The sequence below is a fragment of the Pavona decussata genome, unplaced genomic scaffold (genome assembly GCF_977016875.1).
Source record: "Pavona decussata unplaced genomic scaffold, jaPavDecu1.1 SCAFFOLD_217, whole genome shotgun sequence".
NCBI lineage: Eukaryota > Metazoa > Cnidaria > Anthozoa > Scleractinia > Agariciidae > Pavona > Pavona decussata.
In genome coordinates, this window is record NW_028145622.1 from 1,505,394 (window position 1) to 1,520,276 (window position 14,883).

Genomic DNA, 14,883 nt, shown 5'->3' on the forward strand with positions numbered 1-14,883 from the left:
TCTGGGTACGAGATTGATCCTCGTTTGGATTTGAAAGTACCCAACATACCCCTCTTCCCAACTAAATAGATATCTTTTGCAACTACCACAGCAACGGCACCTAAAACACTGTTTATTGCAACCTTTTTTGCAATATGCACCTATCATCAATCTCATACCCAAAGCCCTCAGACTCTTTGGCCTGTGGTTGGTCAAAAGGAGAGACCCTGGGGAATTAGAACTATATATCTTTGATTGGCTGCCTCATAACACTTTGTATTGCGTTACTGTAGAAATCCTGTGGTAATAAAATTTTAGTTCCCCAGATACTCTCGTGGTTACTGGCCATTAAGAGCCTGAGGACTCAGGTACAAGATTGACCTATCATCAGCAAACCCCTGAGGGGAGAGCCAGGGTAAGAGAGGGGCCCCACAGCAATCAAAGTTCAGAAATTACCACTGCTCACAGGAAAAATTGTGCACTTAACAGGCAGGCCCTCTGTGATCAGCATCATCTTGTACCTGAGCTAATAGAATCTGTCAACACTGAGCTCTTCTCAGAGCATGTAGTCGGGACAAGACGATACAAGGCAACTTCATGTAAAGAATTTTTTTCCCTTGATTTACAAGGACTATAACATGGCCAATTACAGTTCCTATTTTCCTCACAGGGTAAGGCACGAGGAAATTTGTAAACTTCCCTTAAAGGGACTATGTCAGCTGGGGGACATGCGCAGTAGAGTCCTGTTGAGACTAATTTGCATATAACTGGACGAGATATTATTGTTTGTCCGCCATTGCGTCCGTCGTGTCGATCGCACTTCTCATGCGCGGAGATACTTCTTCACGTGCCTGCTTTGCTAAGCTTATGGAAACAGACTGTGCTGTCATTGAAAGTATATCACATGAGTTAAGTTAAACCGCTTGATTCGCGTTTAATGTGCTGTCTGATGTCTGATGTAAATTATCGGTCAGCTTACCTTTGCCAATGCAGAGATAAATAATGACTTTCGTGTGAGTTTCTTTTGTTTAAATGCCGATCCTTGCAATTGCAAAACTACTGGTGCTCGAAAAACTACGTCCAAAACCCGCGGTTGCCCCTGCAAAACTGCGAAAGTACACTGCACAAGACTGATTTATTTAGTTGTGGCACGAAGAACGTGTCGGCTTGTCAAAACAGCGAGAGCGGTATTTGTATTCATGCCTGATTTACACTCATCATCTGTCAATGCATTCACAGCGATATCGAGGTCAAGGTCAATAACTATCCAGGCAAATCCTTCGATGTCCTCGATTCCAAACTTTATGTTTTGTGCCGTTGCTGTGGTATATTCTTTTTCGGCCGCAGCCAGAACGACAGCCGCCGCGAGTGGACATCGCAAATCCACGTTAATAGAGCTCCAAGAGGAAACAATTTCAGAAATATTGCAACAAACAGCTTCTGTAATTACTGAGGAACGTTTGTAAATAAAAAATTTAGCCAACTTTCCGAAGATGAACGCGATTCTGGCAGATGGAAAGGGCTTCAGCTTCCTAAACTCTCCGACGGTATTTGAAAAAGTTGGGCCAACGATTTCAAAGTGGTTCTATCAACGCACTGACTCTACTGCGCATGTCCCCCTGCTGACATAGTCCCTTTAAATCCCCCTCCTTGGTGAGCAAATTCCACTATAAGTCCCCATAAAAATATGCCAATGCACCCCCCACCCCTCCCTCCTTCCTTGGGGATAGTGGATGATAGGTGCATTGTTCCCAATCAATTCTATCAACTTGAAAGATTTGGGACTTATCTTGGAGGCAGTTATATCCTGGGAGGGAGGTGGGACTTCCATATATTCAGAATTTTACACCTTGCAGTTTTCATCAGCTTCAGTTCAATTTAGTTGAAAACTCAAAAGCAATTTAAATAGCATAAATACCTCAGCTTGTAGGGGAATGAGTACAATTGGCTCTTTTCTTTCTTTGTGTCTTTTAATTTCAAAAGAAAAGAGATGTGACAGCAGTCAGCAATAAGAATTTGATAGAACATTTGCTGACAAGTTTCTTTCTATTTTGACCTTTATGTACTTTCTAGCTTGTAGAAAATGAAAATGTCAGAGGAGTTGTAACTATGAATGAGGAATATGAAACAAGATATTTTGCAAACAGCAAACAGGTACAATAACTATTAAAGCATATTTGACATGTCAGCTTATTTATTTCATTGTGTTGTTGAGATGTTGCTCTTGAATTGTAGTAAAGATCAGGACACACTAGGGGACATGACATGAAGCAGGAACATGTTGTAGGGACAATTCTCCTCATGTGATGCCCTCATTTTGATGAAAAACGTCTATTGCAGGGACAAAATTTTCTTCCCACACGATGAAATTTAGTTGAATTTGTGCATCATGAAGCAGGGACATTAACTAACCCAATTTTTCAATGAACTTACAAACTGTCCTCACCAGAAATGAAAATCAAGCAATAACCATGCATAATTACTAATCATATCACATGTGCTCCATCCCGACAACCAGTAATAATCAAAGATTGGGGAATGCATTCGATTATCTCTATCCCAAGCTCTCTCTCCTTTTGTGATGTCATCTGTCCCTCCAAAAAAATCTGTGGGTGATCCCAGATACACGTCCCAAGATCCATCCATTTATTCATTCCGACAATCAACATTGCCCCATGAAATCTTGACTCCAATCCATATTAATTAACTTATTATATTTTAACAGAATTAATTGAAATTCAATGCTTAAACTCATCAACAATAGATGAGCTTGGGAGCTCGTGCCTAGAAGGTTGGTGGAACCAGGCAGCAATCAGGCACAGGGAAGGAGGTATCCATGGCAACCCTGCAAGTGGCCACCACCAATGGCACCATCACACTGAATCCAATCAGTGGAATACTTACCAGACCCGATACTTACCAAACAGAGGGTGGAGACGGGGGGGAGCTTGACAATACAGCAGGCAAAAATGACCTATCTCGCAGGCCAGCAAGCAAGCAAATGCAATGCTAACCATGGGGCGCCCCCCAGCAGAGAATACAAAGGTCGCCCCTGAGCCGTGACAAGAGGCGACCGCTGACCAGCATTGAGCTGACTTTAACCTTGCCTAAATTACATTTAGCCACATTAATCCTACTAACCTGAACTATTCTTTGTTTCCCTTTGGAGTTCGGGTTACCGCAGCTCTTATACTAACAGTAACTGTGATTTTAATTTTGTGCGTTAACAGGAATGGGCAGATTGGGGTGTCACTCAGCTGCAACTGGCCACAGTAGATTTTAATAATGCACCATCCCAGGAGATGCTCAGAAGGGGGGTGGAGTTTATTGAAGACATGAATCTCAGTGACAATAGCGTTTATGTTCACTGCAAGGCAGGAAGAGGACGAAGCACCACATTAGTGGCATGTTATCTTATGAAGGTAAAGCAATAAAAGTTGTTGTCTACCTGCAATTCGTTTATATTAACCCCCCCCCCCCCCCCCCACCCAATTGCCTCAGTGGACTTAGGATATGTATACTAAGTTTTGAGCTTTTGCTATTTGAGCCGTTTTATCATCAAACCCTGTGGAAGACCATTGCAGTTACAATGATGTATGTGCACAACTTCAGCAGTTGCGAAAAGAAAGGCTGACAAATCCGCAAGGTTGGGTGGCTCAGTGGATTCAAACCCATGACCATACAGTAATAATGATGCAGTAGGTTTGGTTTCATATCCCATTCAAAAGCCTCAAGGGTTTTTTTAGCTTTCTTTTTGCAACTACACTGGCACACCACCAACTGCTCCAGTTGTATGCATGTACATGTAATGGAAATGATGGTCTGGATCCCAGGAGAAGAATAAAAATAAGCGAAACCAAGAACAAATTTCTTGCTCAACAAGTTTTATTCTGTCAGCTTGTGATCTCTTTGTACATGTACATGTCTTGGTTGACAAAACTGAATGGTGGGGTAGGGTGGTCTAAGTATCTTATTTCATACCTCGGAAAATACATTTATCTTAGCTTATTGAATTAGTTCTTAATTCGTCATCACAGCTTCAATTGTTTAAATCTGGGCTTCATTATAACTGCTAAATGACCAGTAGTACCAGTTAATTTTGTAAATTTTGTTTAAAACAGGCCAAGAGTCTCACACCAGAAGGAGCTCATCAGTACATTAAAAGTAAAAGGCCTCACATTCTGCTTTCTCCTCGGCAGTGGGAGGCCATTAGACTGTTTCACCAAAACCTGTTGCAACAGGACAATCATCATATCACAGGACGGAACTAATTAATATTATTGTTATAAGACTATTGTGATGTGAAGTGTTCTGGTAAACAGATGGCCATAAACCCTTACTTTTCTCTCTGTATACAGTTGGAATGGATGTCAGAACTCACATTACATTTTTGTGCCTGTAATTTAATTGTTTTGGTTCCTTCTTTTCTTTTGTGAGATAAATTTGAATAAATTAGCTCAACTAGTATGAATGTGTATAATGTTGGCCTTAATTTGCATAGCACACATTTGCATTAAATTAGACAGAGTGTTTGGTAAGACAAGGCTGTCAATGGTCTCCATCTTCACTCTTCAGTTTGCAAAAAAAAAAAAAAAATGCTAAGTTCCGCTCTTTGTCAGTTACAAAAGGAAACAAAATATCCTCATAAATCAAAGCGCAATTTCTATTTGCCAGAAATGGCTGGCTACATCAGTCACTCAGTAATTGAAATTTTTGGAAACTGTGAGAGATTGCTAGGGTAATGTCATCTTATATCTCCTAGTTTGAGTTGTCGGGCGTATTATGTCACGTGAAACATTTTGACAAATCACGTAAACGACAAAGAGTTTGATGGATTAGAAAACCTGGTAACATTTTATTAAAAACCTCATTTGAGGTCCGGCAAGGTCTAATTACTCCAGCTGCAAGTGTCGGGAATGCCCGTTGTTATGTCCCGCAGTTTCTAAAGCACGAGAAGACCAGAAGTATGCCCCACCCCACCCTCCTGAACAGGGTACTAGTTCCGATTGCAAATCCCCAGGCTTCCCCTTGTACACCTGGGTGGGGATGGACAATACAAAGCAAAGTCCCTCGTCAAGATTAATAACTACCGTATTTACTCGAATAAGCGCCGCCCCCGAATAAGCGCCGCCGTCGATTAAGCGCCGCACATGGAGCGGAATGGTTAATAAGCGCCGCCCTCGATTAAGCGCCGCAGCTCTGGTGCGGCGCTTATTCGAGTATTTCCATAAGATGATAAAAATACACTGTAATCGCTGCAATGCGGTTCTAAGCCAGCAATGGGAATTGATTTTCATCAATAGTGATGTTTTTCAGTTCGAAGTGAGTATATCTTGATGCTCTTTCATTCAGTTCTCTCTTCAAAATGTCAGTTCGCGTTCTTCAGTTCTTGCGTGAAGGCTGCAGTAAACTTCGCCGGTACGACAAGCCCAACCTCCCTCTTTCTCTTCCCTGTAACTGTTGCAGTAAGGAGATGTCAGTGTTTTTCCTTGTACAATCAAAATGTTTTGGCTTTGTGGTATGAGCCTTTTAATAAGCGCCGCCCTCAAATAAGCGCCGCCCTCGAATAAGCGCCGCACAGGAGACACGAAAAATTAATTAAGCGCCGCGGCGCTTATTCGAGTAAATACGGTATTCAAATTCCCACATTTTTGAAAATACATGGTTTTTATCAATATTAAACTGATTGGTTAATTTCAAGTCCCCAGTTTTGTGAAGGGAAACTGGTCCCTCGTATTTTGTTACATTTCTGTAACAGCTCACAGGTTTAAAGTTATACTCCAAAGATAAAAAATAGGGGCAATGAGGAACAAGTTTTCTTTCCCAAGGAAATGGCACTGTGACAGATTGAAAGTCTAATGACCAAAACACGTGACCACAACTTCTCTCTGAAATCTCCGTGATTCTTACAACGTGTGGCGAAATCTGTAAGCTCCGTTACTGAACATGAGCCCAGCTTAGTTGTCTTAATTTACCTTTCCGCAGAAAAATTAAACCAAAGGGCCGTCCTCTTTCAAAGAACGTTTTTATTACTTTTCAACATGTCAACACTCTGAAACTAAATAAGCTATACTTGTTAATATTCTGAAGTTAAACTTAATAAGCTATACTAAGGGGGTTATCCGCCCAGTGACATGAGAAGTATCTCCTGTATACCAAGCTTTCTTCCCTTGTTGCTTCATGTTCTTATTTTGTCTTTGAAGGTATACAACAATTCAAATGATCACATCATCCTCAATCACATTGTATCTTCATCCATTGATCATGTGTTTCAATTCATTTTCCTGGTGGGTGCCTCGCGTGTAATCTCGTTCCCAGCTCGCACTCTTACCCTTTTGGGTTCTCTTTTGATATTTTCTCCAATGCAATTGTTTCGCAAAATAAAATACCATCAGGTTACAGAACTATGAACTACTTCATTACAAAGGTTTGGCCGTGTACTCTGGTTGAGGGAGGGACCACCTCCCGCAAAAAAACAACAACGAAAATAGACCAAAGATCAAAGACTAGAGGAAAGCTGGCAGGAGAAACCTTCTCATGTACAGGGATCTCACAAACTTGGGAAAAAATATCCACCAATTAAAATTTTCTACACAGATTCAAAAAGGCCCTACTACTTTTTTCTGTCATGAATTAATATTTTGGGTCCCTCGAGTAACGTCTGCCTGGGAAAAACAGTTTAACTTACAATATTTGTAATGGAATACAGTTAAAAAAACAAAACAAAACAGTTTTCCTTGCTTGTGAGTAAGTCCACTTTTAAATAAGTGCGCAATAGATACTGAATAACCAGCCTAAATTAAGTTCCAAACTACTGTATTATTTTCTGCAATGTAATCTGCACGTGAGTAATATGTCACCTTAGACCACACCTTATTTACTGAAAAAAAAAAACAGTACCGTACAACACTGGCGTATAAGCCGTACTTGTTTGCCCAAAAATTTACGCTCAAAATCGGGGGTGTGGCTTATCTGCGAGAACATCTACAAAAGATTACGTAAATCTGCAATTTTCGAAACAAGCAAACTGAGCTCAAGTATGAAAAGAATTCAGTTTTGCAGAGGCAATTGCTAATTCAAAAATGTGATTGAAACTTCCTGAGCTATACGATTTTCATATTGACTTTCCTAAGCACTCACAGTTTATTTTGTGTAAAACACAGATATATAGACAAAATATTTTCATGTACGTTACAAAACGTTTATTCTAACGTTTCTGCCCTCCTTCTTGAAGCTCGATTCTAGGCTCTTTTCTTGCTATTGCCATTCTCTAAAAGCTATAATTGATGAAAAAAACATTAAATACTTGTAAATTGAGAAAAAAAATTGACAATGCCTTACTATTGGCATCTGAGTAAAACGGAAGATGTAACAGAAGAGAATTTAATAATAATAATAATTTATTGAACTCTAGAAACCCGTTTTCTTGCATTTTGATAAACTAAACCTTTCTCTTTTTATACCAATTTACTGAATTCAAGACATTTTTTCGCATTTTTATGAAGTAAAATTTCCTTTTTTTCTACCAATATACTGTAATTCTATTTAAACAACCAAGAAAAATTTTTTAAAAGTCTCAGATACTTCACGTCTGATTTGACTCAAAAATTGCAAGGTTTTTCCAACCCTTTGAGGAATTTGGCAAGTCCTACACCAGGCAACCATGAACCAATCTAAATATTTCCTTTTAGCACTAACGTTTATTGATAAAAAATGTTAAGACAATTTTGTAGTGTAAATGGTTCAAAACTGTGTAAAGTGTCCAATCCCTATCTAAAAACGTTTGTAACAAACTGTACGGTATATGATAACGACTTCAAAATAATCGAAATCACACGATAATTAAATAAAACGGCAACAAGTTTTTACAGTCTTGCACGAGTTCCTAGCCATCCTTGTCTTGTCTTGATGATTCTCCATCATGTAAGCCGTCATAAATGATCCTCTGGTCTTTTCTTCATTTATAACGGTTCTGTGTTCAGCAGCTATAGAGCAAAAACACCAAGAATTGAAGGTAAATTTGGGTGACAGAGACAAATGTCTGTAATAATTAACCATAATAGCGTTGCAGAGGCGGAGTACTTTTCTTCAACATTTCTTGCATGTATTAGTCTGCATCTCTTTCAGATTAAGCCATATACTTCCTCATCCTTTAAAAACTGTCCAAAAAATCGCCTCAATGAAGAAAAAATATTTCGCGTATCAGCAAGAAACCACAAAAAGTTACTAATTTTCGAGCGAACATTTTACAGGGGAGAAACTAAAAATTTCCAATAGTACAAAACAAAAGAAAGTCAGTTATCTTCCCAAACCCAAGCGATCAACAGGGAAGCTGTACCATTCAAAAAATTTAGACTTTTTTCCATTAAATTGAAATAGGTTTCACAACGCTAAATAAAATGAGCTGCAAATAACATATCAAGGAGAGCTAGTTGATCAATCTACTCACAGAGCAGGTCAGCTACTCTTGTCCGCCCAATTCTAGAGTGACGTCATCACCAATTAGTACAAACGGAGCCCAGTAATCCACTTCACTAAACTCGTCAGATTCTCTCATGGATTTCATGGCTTGGTTTAGAGCTGCACTGGCACTTTCACCTTTCATTAAGAGCTGGTAGAATATTTTCATGAACTCCATGGTAGCCTCGTCATCAATCGCCCACAATGAAACCAGAACAGACCGAGCACCAGCACCCAAAAATGCCCGTGCGATGCCAACCACACCCTCAGCCTTAATCTCCCCACGGGCACTATGACAGCAACTCAGCACAACCAACCTTGCTCGCATCTGAACATTCAACACATCTTTCATTGTTAAAAGGAAGTCTTCCTCGACAGGAGTCCGTGATACCGACAAGGGATTTGGTGCTAGGAGAATTTCTCCTGTTTCCATTCGCCCATGTGCTGCAATGTGCACCAAAGCAACCGAGGAGAGTCGCTTCAATACTTCATTCTTCGTTGCGTGCTCTCCAATAAGCGGCGTGGTGTGAAGGATTCGCCCAATCCTCTGCGCTTCTTTTCGTGCGAATGGCAGCTGCGGAAACACTTCCCCCTCAAAAGTGACGTCCTGTATCCAAGGATCACCCACAATCAGCGCCCCACTCTTACTGTGGTAATCAGCGGGACAATCTGCGATCAATTTTAAACTCGTCAGCGATGGAATCACACGCACTCTGAAGGATTCACAGAGGTACTTTGAATCGGAGTCCATGAATGCAGCAAAAGGTGCCAAACACAATGGACCCTCGGGGACGAAAATAACTTCATTGCCAAGTAACAAATCTTGGATGGGACTAATAAGAGTCTCGTATAATAAACTTAAAGCACTATTCCGAGGAATGGAGGACTGATTTTGTCTCTCATCAGGAAGGGACCTCTCATCTTCAAGGTTTTCGTCTCTCGTCATAGTTAATGAACGATTCTCACATTCGACTACAGCTCTTCCGCGAATTTTCTTCATTGCGGTGTCCAAGAAATCATCGGCATCAACTTGACCATCGGGAATCTGTTTTCTTCTTAACTGAACATCCTTTATTTTCTGAAAAACCCAAAAAATGACTTCTTGGCGCTCAAGCGCTAAGAAAACTGTATTAGAAGCAAAACCATTTAAAATGTCAGGCATAGTTCCTATTTCCGTGTCATATTCTGCTGGGTAATGTTTGGATGTATACTTGAACTCCATGAGATCATTCAGAGCCTGTGCACGTCCCTGCTCAGCAGATAAAAGGGCCTCCACAATCTTGTCTTGCGCTAACAACAAACGCCATAAACTAACGTATGCTTCTTTGTGCAAATTGCGCAAGCTCACCTTCCAGTCATCATTCAATCCAAGATCGCTCCTTACATCATTCAAAGTTTTAAGACTGTGTTGATGACAGTCTACAGCTTTGCACAAAAAACCAAGTGATTGAAAGGCTATTCCAAGGTTATAAAAGCATTGGCCAATTACAACTTTCTCTCCTACTTCCTTTGCGATTTCTAAGCATAGCTCATGGTAGTGTATGGCGTTGTTGAAATCTCCGATTTTGTAATAATCGCATCCTAGATTGCAACACGCACTTGCTTCACTTGAGACGTCTCCCACTTTTGTTGCGATTTCTAGGCGACGTTCATGGTAGTGGATTGCTTTTTCGAAATCGCCGAGAATGTGATAATCATTTCCTAGATTACCATACGCTTTTCCTTCCATTGAGACGTCTCCCACTTTTCTTGCGATTCCCAGGTGACGTTCATGGTAGTATATGGCTTTTTGGAAATCTCCAAGGTCCTGATAATGGCTGCCTAGATCACTATACGCCTCTCCTTCCATTGAGACGTTTCCCACTTTTCTTGCGATTTCTAGGTAACTTTTATGGTAGTGGATAGCTTTTTGGAAATCTCCGAGTCCATGATAATCGCGACCTAGATTACCATACGCCGTTCCTTCACTTGAGACTTTTCCCAGTTTTCTTGCGATTTCTAGGCAACTTTCATGGTAATGTATGGCTTGTTTGAAATCTCCGAGTTTGTGGTAATCGTTGCCTAGATTACCATACGCCGTTCCTTCAAGTGACACGTCTCCCTCTTTTCTTGCGATCTCTAGGCTACGTTCATGGTAGTGGATGGCTTTTTTGAAATCTCCAAGTTTGTGATAATCACTGCCTAGATTACCATACGCCGTTCCTTCACCTAAGACGTCTCCCACTTTCCTTGCGATTTCTAAGTCACGTTCATGATACTGAATGGCTTTTTGGAAATCACCGAGTTTGTGATAATCGCTGCCTAGATTACCATACGAATTTCCTTCACGTGAGACGTCTCCCAGTTTTCTTGCGATTTCCAGGGAACATTTATGGTAATGTATCGCTTGTTTGAAATCTCCGAGTTCGTGGTAAGCGCTGCCTAGACAACCACACGAATATTTTTCACGTGAGACGTCTCCCAGTTTTCTTGCGATTTCTAGGCAACATTCATGGTAATGTATGGCTTTTTTGAAATCTCCGAGTTCGTGATAATCGCTGCCTAGATCACTATACGCCCCTCCTTCCATTGAGACGTCTCCCACTTTTCTTGCGATTTCTAGGCGACGTTTATGGTACTGTATGGCTTGTTTGAAATCCCTGAGTGTGTAATAATCGTCGCCTAGATTGCCATACGCTGTTACTTCACTTGAGACGTCTCCCACTTTTTTTGCGATTTGTAGGTGACGTTCATGGTAATGTATCGCTTTTTTGAAATCCCCGAGTTGGCGATAATCGCTGCCCAGATTACTATACGCCTTTCCTTCCATTGAGAAGTCTTCCAGTTTTCTTGCAATTTCTAAGCTACGTTCATGGTATTGCAAGGCTTTTTCGAAATCTCCGAGTCCCCGATAATCGTCGCCTAGATTACAATACGACACTCCTAGTGAGGCGTCTTCCACTCTTCCCGCGATTTCTATTCCACGTTCATGGTACTCTATGGCTTTTTTGAGATCTCCGAGTTTGTGATAATCGTTGCCTAGAGTACCATAAGCCACTCGTTCACTTGAAACGTCTCCCACCTTTCTTGCGATTTCTAGGCTACGTTCATGGTACTCTATGGCTTTTTTGAGATCTCCGAGTTTGTGATAATCGCTGCCTAAATTACCGTACGCCCCTCCTTCGACTGCGACGTTTCCCACTTTTCTTGCGATTTCTAGGTCACGTTCATGGTACTCTATGGCTTTTTTGAAATCTCCGAGTTTGTGGTAAGTAGTGCCTAGACAACCATACCAATTTCCTTCACTTGAAACGTCTCCCACTTTTTTTGCGATTTCCAGGCAACATTCATAGTAATGTATGGCGTTTTTGAAATCTCCGAGTTTGTGATAATCGTTGCCTAGAAAACCATACGAATTTCCTTCGCTTGAGACGTCTCCCATTTTTCTCGCGATTTCTAGGCAACGTTCATGGTAATGTATGGCGTTTTTGAAATCTCCAAGTCCATGATAATCGCCACCTAGATCACTATACGCCCCTCCTTCCATTGAGACGTTTCCTACTTTTCTTGCGATTTCTAGGTTACGTTTATGGTAGTGGATGGCTTTTTGGAAATCTCCGAGTCCATGATAATCGCTACCTAGATTACCATACGCCGTTCCTTCACTTGTGACGTTTCCCACTTTTCTTGCGATTTCTAGGCAACGTTCATGGTAGTGGATGGCTTTTTGGAAATCTCCGAGTCCATGATAATCGCTACCTAGATTACCATACGCCGTTCCTTCACTTGAGACGTTTCCCACTTTTCTTGCGATTTCTAGGCAACGTTCATGGTAGTGGATGGCTTTTTGGTAATCTCCGAGTCCATGATAATCGCTACCTAGATTACCATACGCCGTTCCTTCACTTGAGACGTTTCCCACTTTTCTTGCGATTTCTAGGCTACGTTCATGGTAGTGGACAGCTTTCTGGAAATCTCCGAGTTCATAATAATCGCTACCTAGATAACCATACGCCGTTCCTTCATTTGAGACGTTTCCCACTTTTCTAGCGATTTCTAGGTAACGTTCGTGGTAGTGTATGGCTTTCTTGAAATCTCCGAGTCCATGATAATCGCTGCCTAGGTTACAATATGCCACTCCTTCACTTGAGACGTCTCCCACTTTTCTCGCCATTTCCAGGTGACGTTCATGGTACTCTATGGCTTTTTTGAAATCTACGAGTTTGTGGTAATTGTCAACTAGATTACCACACGCCGTTCCTTCACTTGGGACATGGTTCATCGCCTTTGGTAATAATAGAGAAAAACAACCATCTAAAGACAATGATACTGAAAAAGGGAGACACGTGCTTAAAGTTTCAAATTTTAAATGTTGGAACATGTTTTAACAGAAGTTATCCAATTCAATTCAATTCAATTTTATTCACACTTATTACAACGAAATACAATATATTTTATAGTAAGAAAAAATTAAACGTGCAGAGCGTTTTATTTAATGATTTTACCCTCTTGGGAAGAAGTGCGTAGTGGCCAAAGGAGCAAGGCTTTCGTGTTGGCCACTACCTCTGTGCTGTTAAATAAAATAGGGGGAAGTAGAATTTATAACACTGGTTGAAGAGCTCTGCTAGTTAAATTAGGCTTAAGAGAGGAAAATACAACAGTAAGAAAAAAAGTGTTTACAGTGTTTATTTTTTTTATATTATTAAACTTTTCGTATATTACATCTTTATTGAATATAAATCAAAAAACATATACCTACAAATGCATAACTGAGGTAGTGCATAAATAATAGTTGATATAAAAAGCAAACAAAAAAAAGGAAGAGCTCAGTCAATACATTCTATTACTTTAACATTTCCTAATGACAATGAGAGATTACAGGGTGCCACAGTTTTCGAATTTCCATTGCATTGCAAGTAAATCTTGATAATGAAATCATTAAGATCGAGGTTCTTTTCCAATACTTTACAGCGATAAATATATTTTTTCTGATATAGAAGAAGTATGTCTAGTCTGTGTTTTTTGGGAATAGTCAAATTTGAAGTAAAGAGGTTCTCCATGAACATATAACAAACAAGTTGATTGCTAGAGAGATCTATCTTTGTATTATGCATGCCATTGAACCACCCAAGCGTAAGGTTGTATAAAGAAGTGGAATCAGGACAATTAACGAAAGTGTGCTCGATGGAATCGGGATTAGAACATCGAGGACAGAGATCGTCATCAGACAATTTATATTTTTTCAACTCTTTTCTAGTCGTAATCATTCTATGTAAAAATTTAAAGGAGAACTGTCTTAATTTATTATCTTTAGAAGCGGCATAAATGTAGCTAAACCCTTTTTGCCAATTATCGGAAATCACAGGAAATTGTTACTCCCAAGTCTTAATAGAAGTTGGGACAGCAGTAGATTTCTTAGTTATTAATTTATAATAGTTTTTATAACGTAAGTTCATGAGATCTAAACTTACGTCCTCTGAAATTTTTAGGTAAGGAGAAATACACGAATCACGACGCAAAACTGCATTTGAGGATTCAAAAGCTTGCTTTGTGAGATTTTGGGATTGCAGATAATAGTTGAAATATTGCAAAAAATTAACCTTAAGGTTAAACTTTCTTTGAAATTCATCAAGAGAAAGAAAATTCCATTCCGAATTCAAAAGATCATGAATAAGTATGAAATTGTTGTCGAATCATGATTTCCAAAACACTAAATTGCAATCAATTGCAATCTTTTAATTATTCCACAGGCAAAATATATTAATCTCCCACGGCCAGAGCGGCAAAGCGAGTCCAATATGAAAATTTGTGCTTAACTAGCCACTATTATAGAGCCAAGATAAGTAAATGGAACAAGCTTCATTTGGAATCTGATCCTTTTCATTACTAAGCAGTGAGCACCAGAAATCAAAGCAATGTTCTTGAACGGTCATGGAATTTTCAAAGTTCACTATACCCACCCAAGCCCTCCAACACGTCTTGAGTGCATAAGGAGCATTTTAGTCAGTTTACTAATAACCTTCCAGTTATTCAAGCTTCAAGCCATGCCTTGGTGAACAAAAGCTAATCAGCATCTTTGAGCATTGGGTGAAACTGTCATGTGAGTAATAAGCACATAAAAAAAAATCAACATTTAAATTGATCCGCTTTAAAGGTCATAAATCTGCTTATGGAATTCAGAAAATGGCTTGGCACCAGGCCTTCAGGCAAGGCAACTTTCAGATGACCGTATATGTCGATTTATCGTGTCAAAAGGCGCCGACAGATCTAGCCGCTTAGATTGTCACTCTGATCACTTCCAATAGATTGTGAAGCATCATTGTGAATTCCAGGCACTTTCTCGGTCTCAGAACAGTTAGGATTTCTTTCTACTGAAGCTGGAGAGGTTCGTGTTTTTTACTCTCCATGATATAATCAAAACGTCGCGTTGCTACATTTTTTCAGTTGAGCATCGAAAATAATTTT

General features: G+C 40.0%; 2 protein-coding genes across 6 annotated transcripts in view; one reads left to right on the plus strand and one right to left on the minus strand.

Moving 5' to 3' along the window:
- Positions 1–14,883, plus strand: part of LOC146459752 (phosphatidylglycerophosphatase and protein-tyrosine phosphatase 1-like) — a 74,822-nt gene that overhangs the window by 705 nt on the left and 59,234 nt on the right. For 2 of the 3 annotated variants that reach the window (XM_085089016.1, XM_085089017.1), the window contains exons 2-3: positions 2,053–2,133; positions 3,210–3,401. In XM_085089016.1, coding sequence (XP_084945142.1) covers positions 2,053–2,133; positions 3,210–3,401 — 273 coding nt within the window. Of the gene's footprint in view, positions 1–2,052; positions 2,134–3,209; positions 3,402–4,100; positions 4,447–14,883 lie in introns of those variants that run through there. The other variant, XM_085089015.1, reaches the window with a different exon arrangement.
- Positions 7,370–14,883, minus strand: part of LOC146459753 (uncharacterized) — a 59,941-nt gene continuing 52,427 nt past the window's right edge. For 2 of the 3 annotated variants that reach the window (XM_085088997.1, XM_085088998.1), the window contains 2 exons: positions 8,429–12,703; positions 7,370–7,964 (listed from right to left, as the gene is read on the minus strand). In XM_085088997.1, the coding sequence (XP_084945123.1) occupies positions 8,441–12,703 (4,263 nt within the window). In that variant the 3' untranslated portion in view covers positions 7,370–7,964; positions 8,429–8,440. The remainder of the gene's footprint in view (positions 7,965–8,428; positions 12,704–14,883) is intronic. The other variant, XR_014857824.1, reaches the window with a different exon arrangement.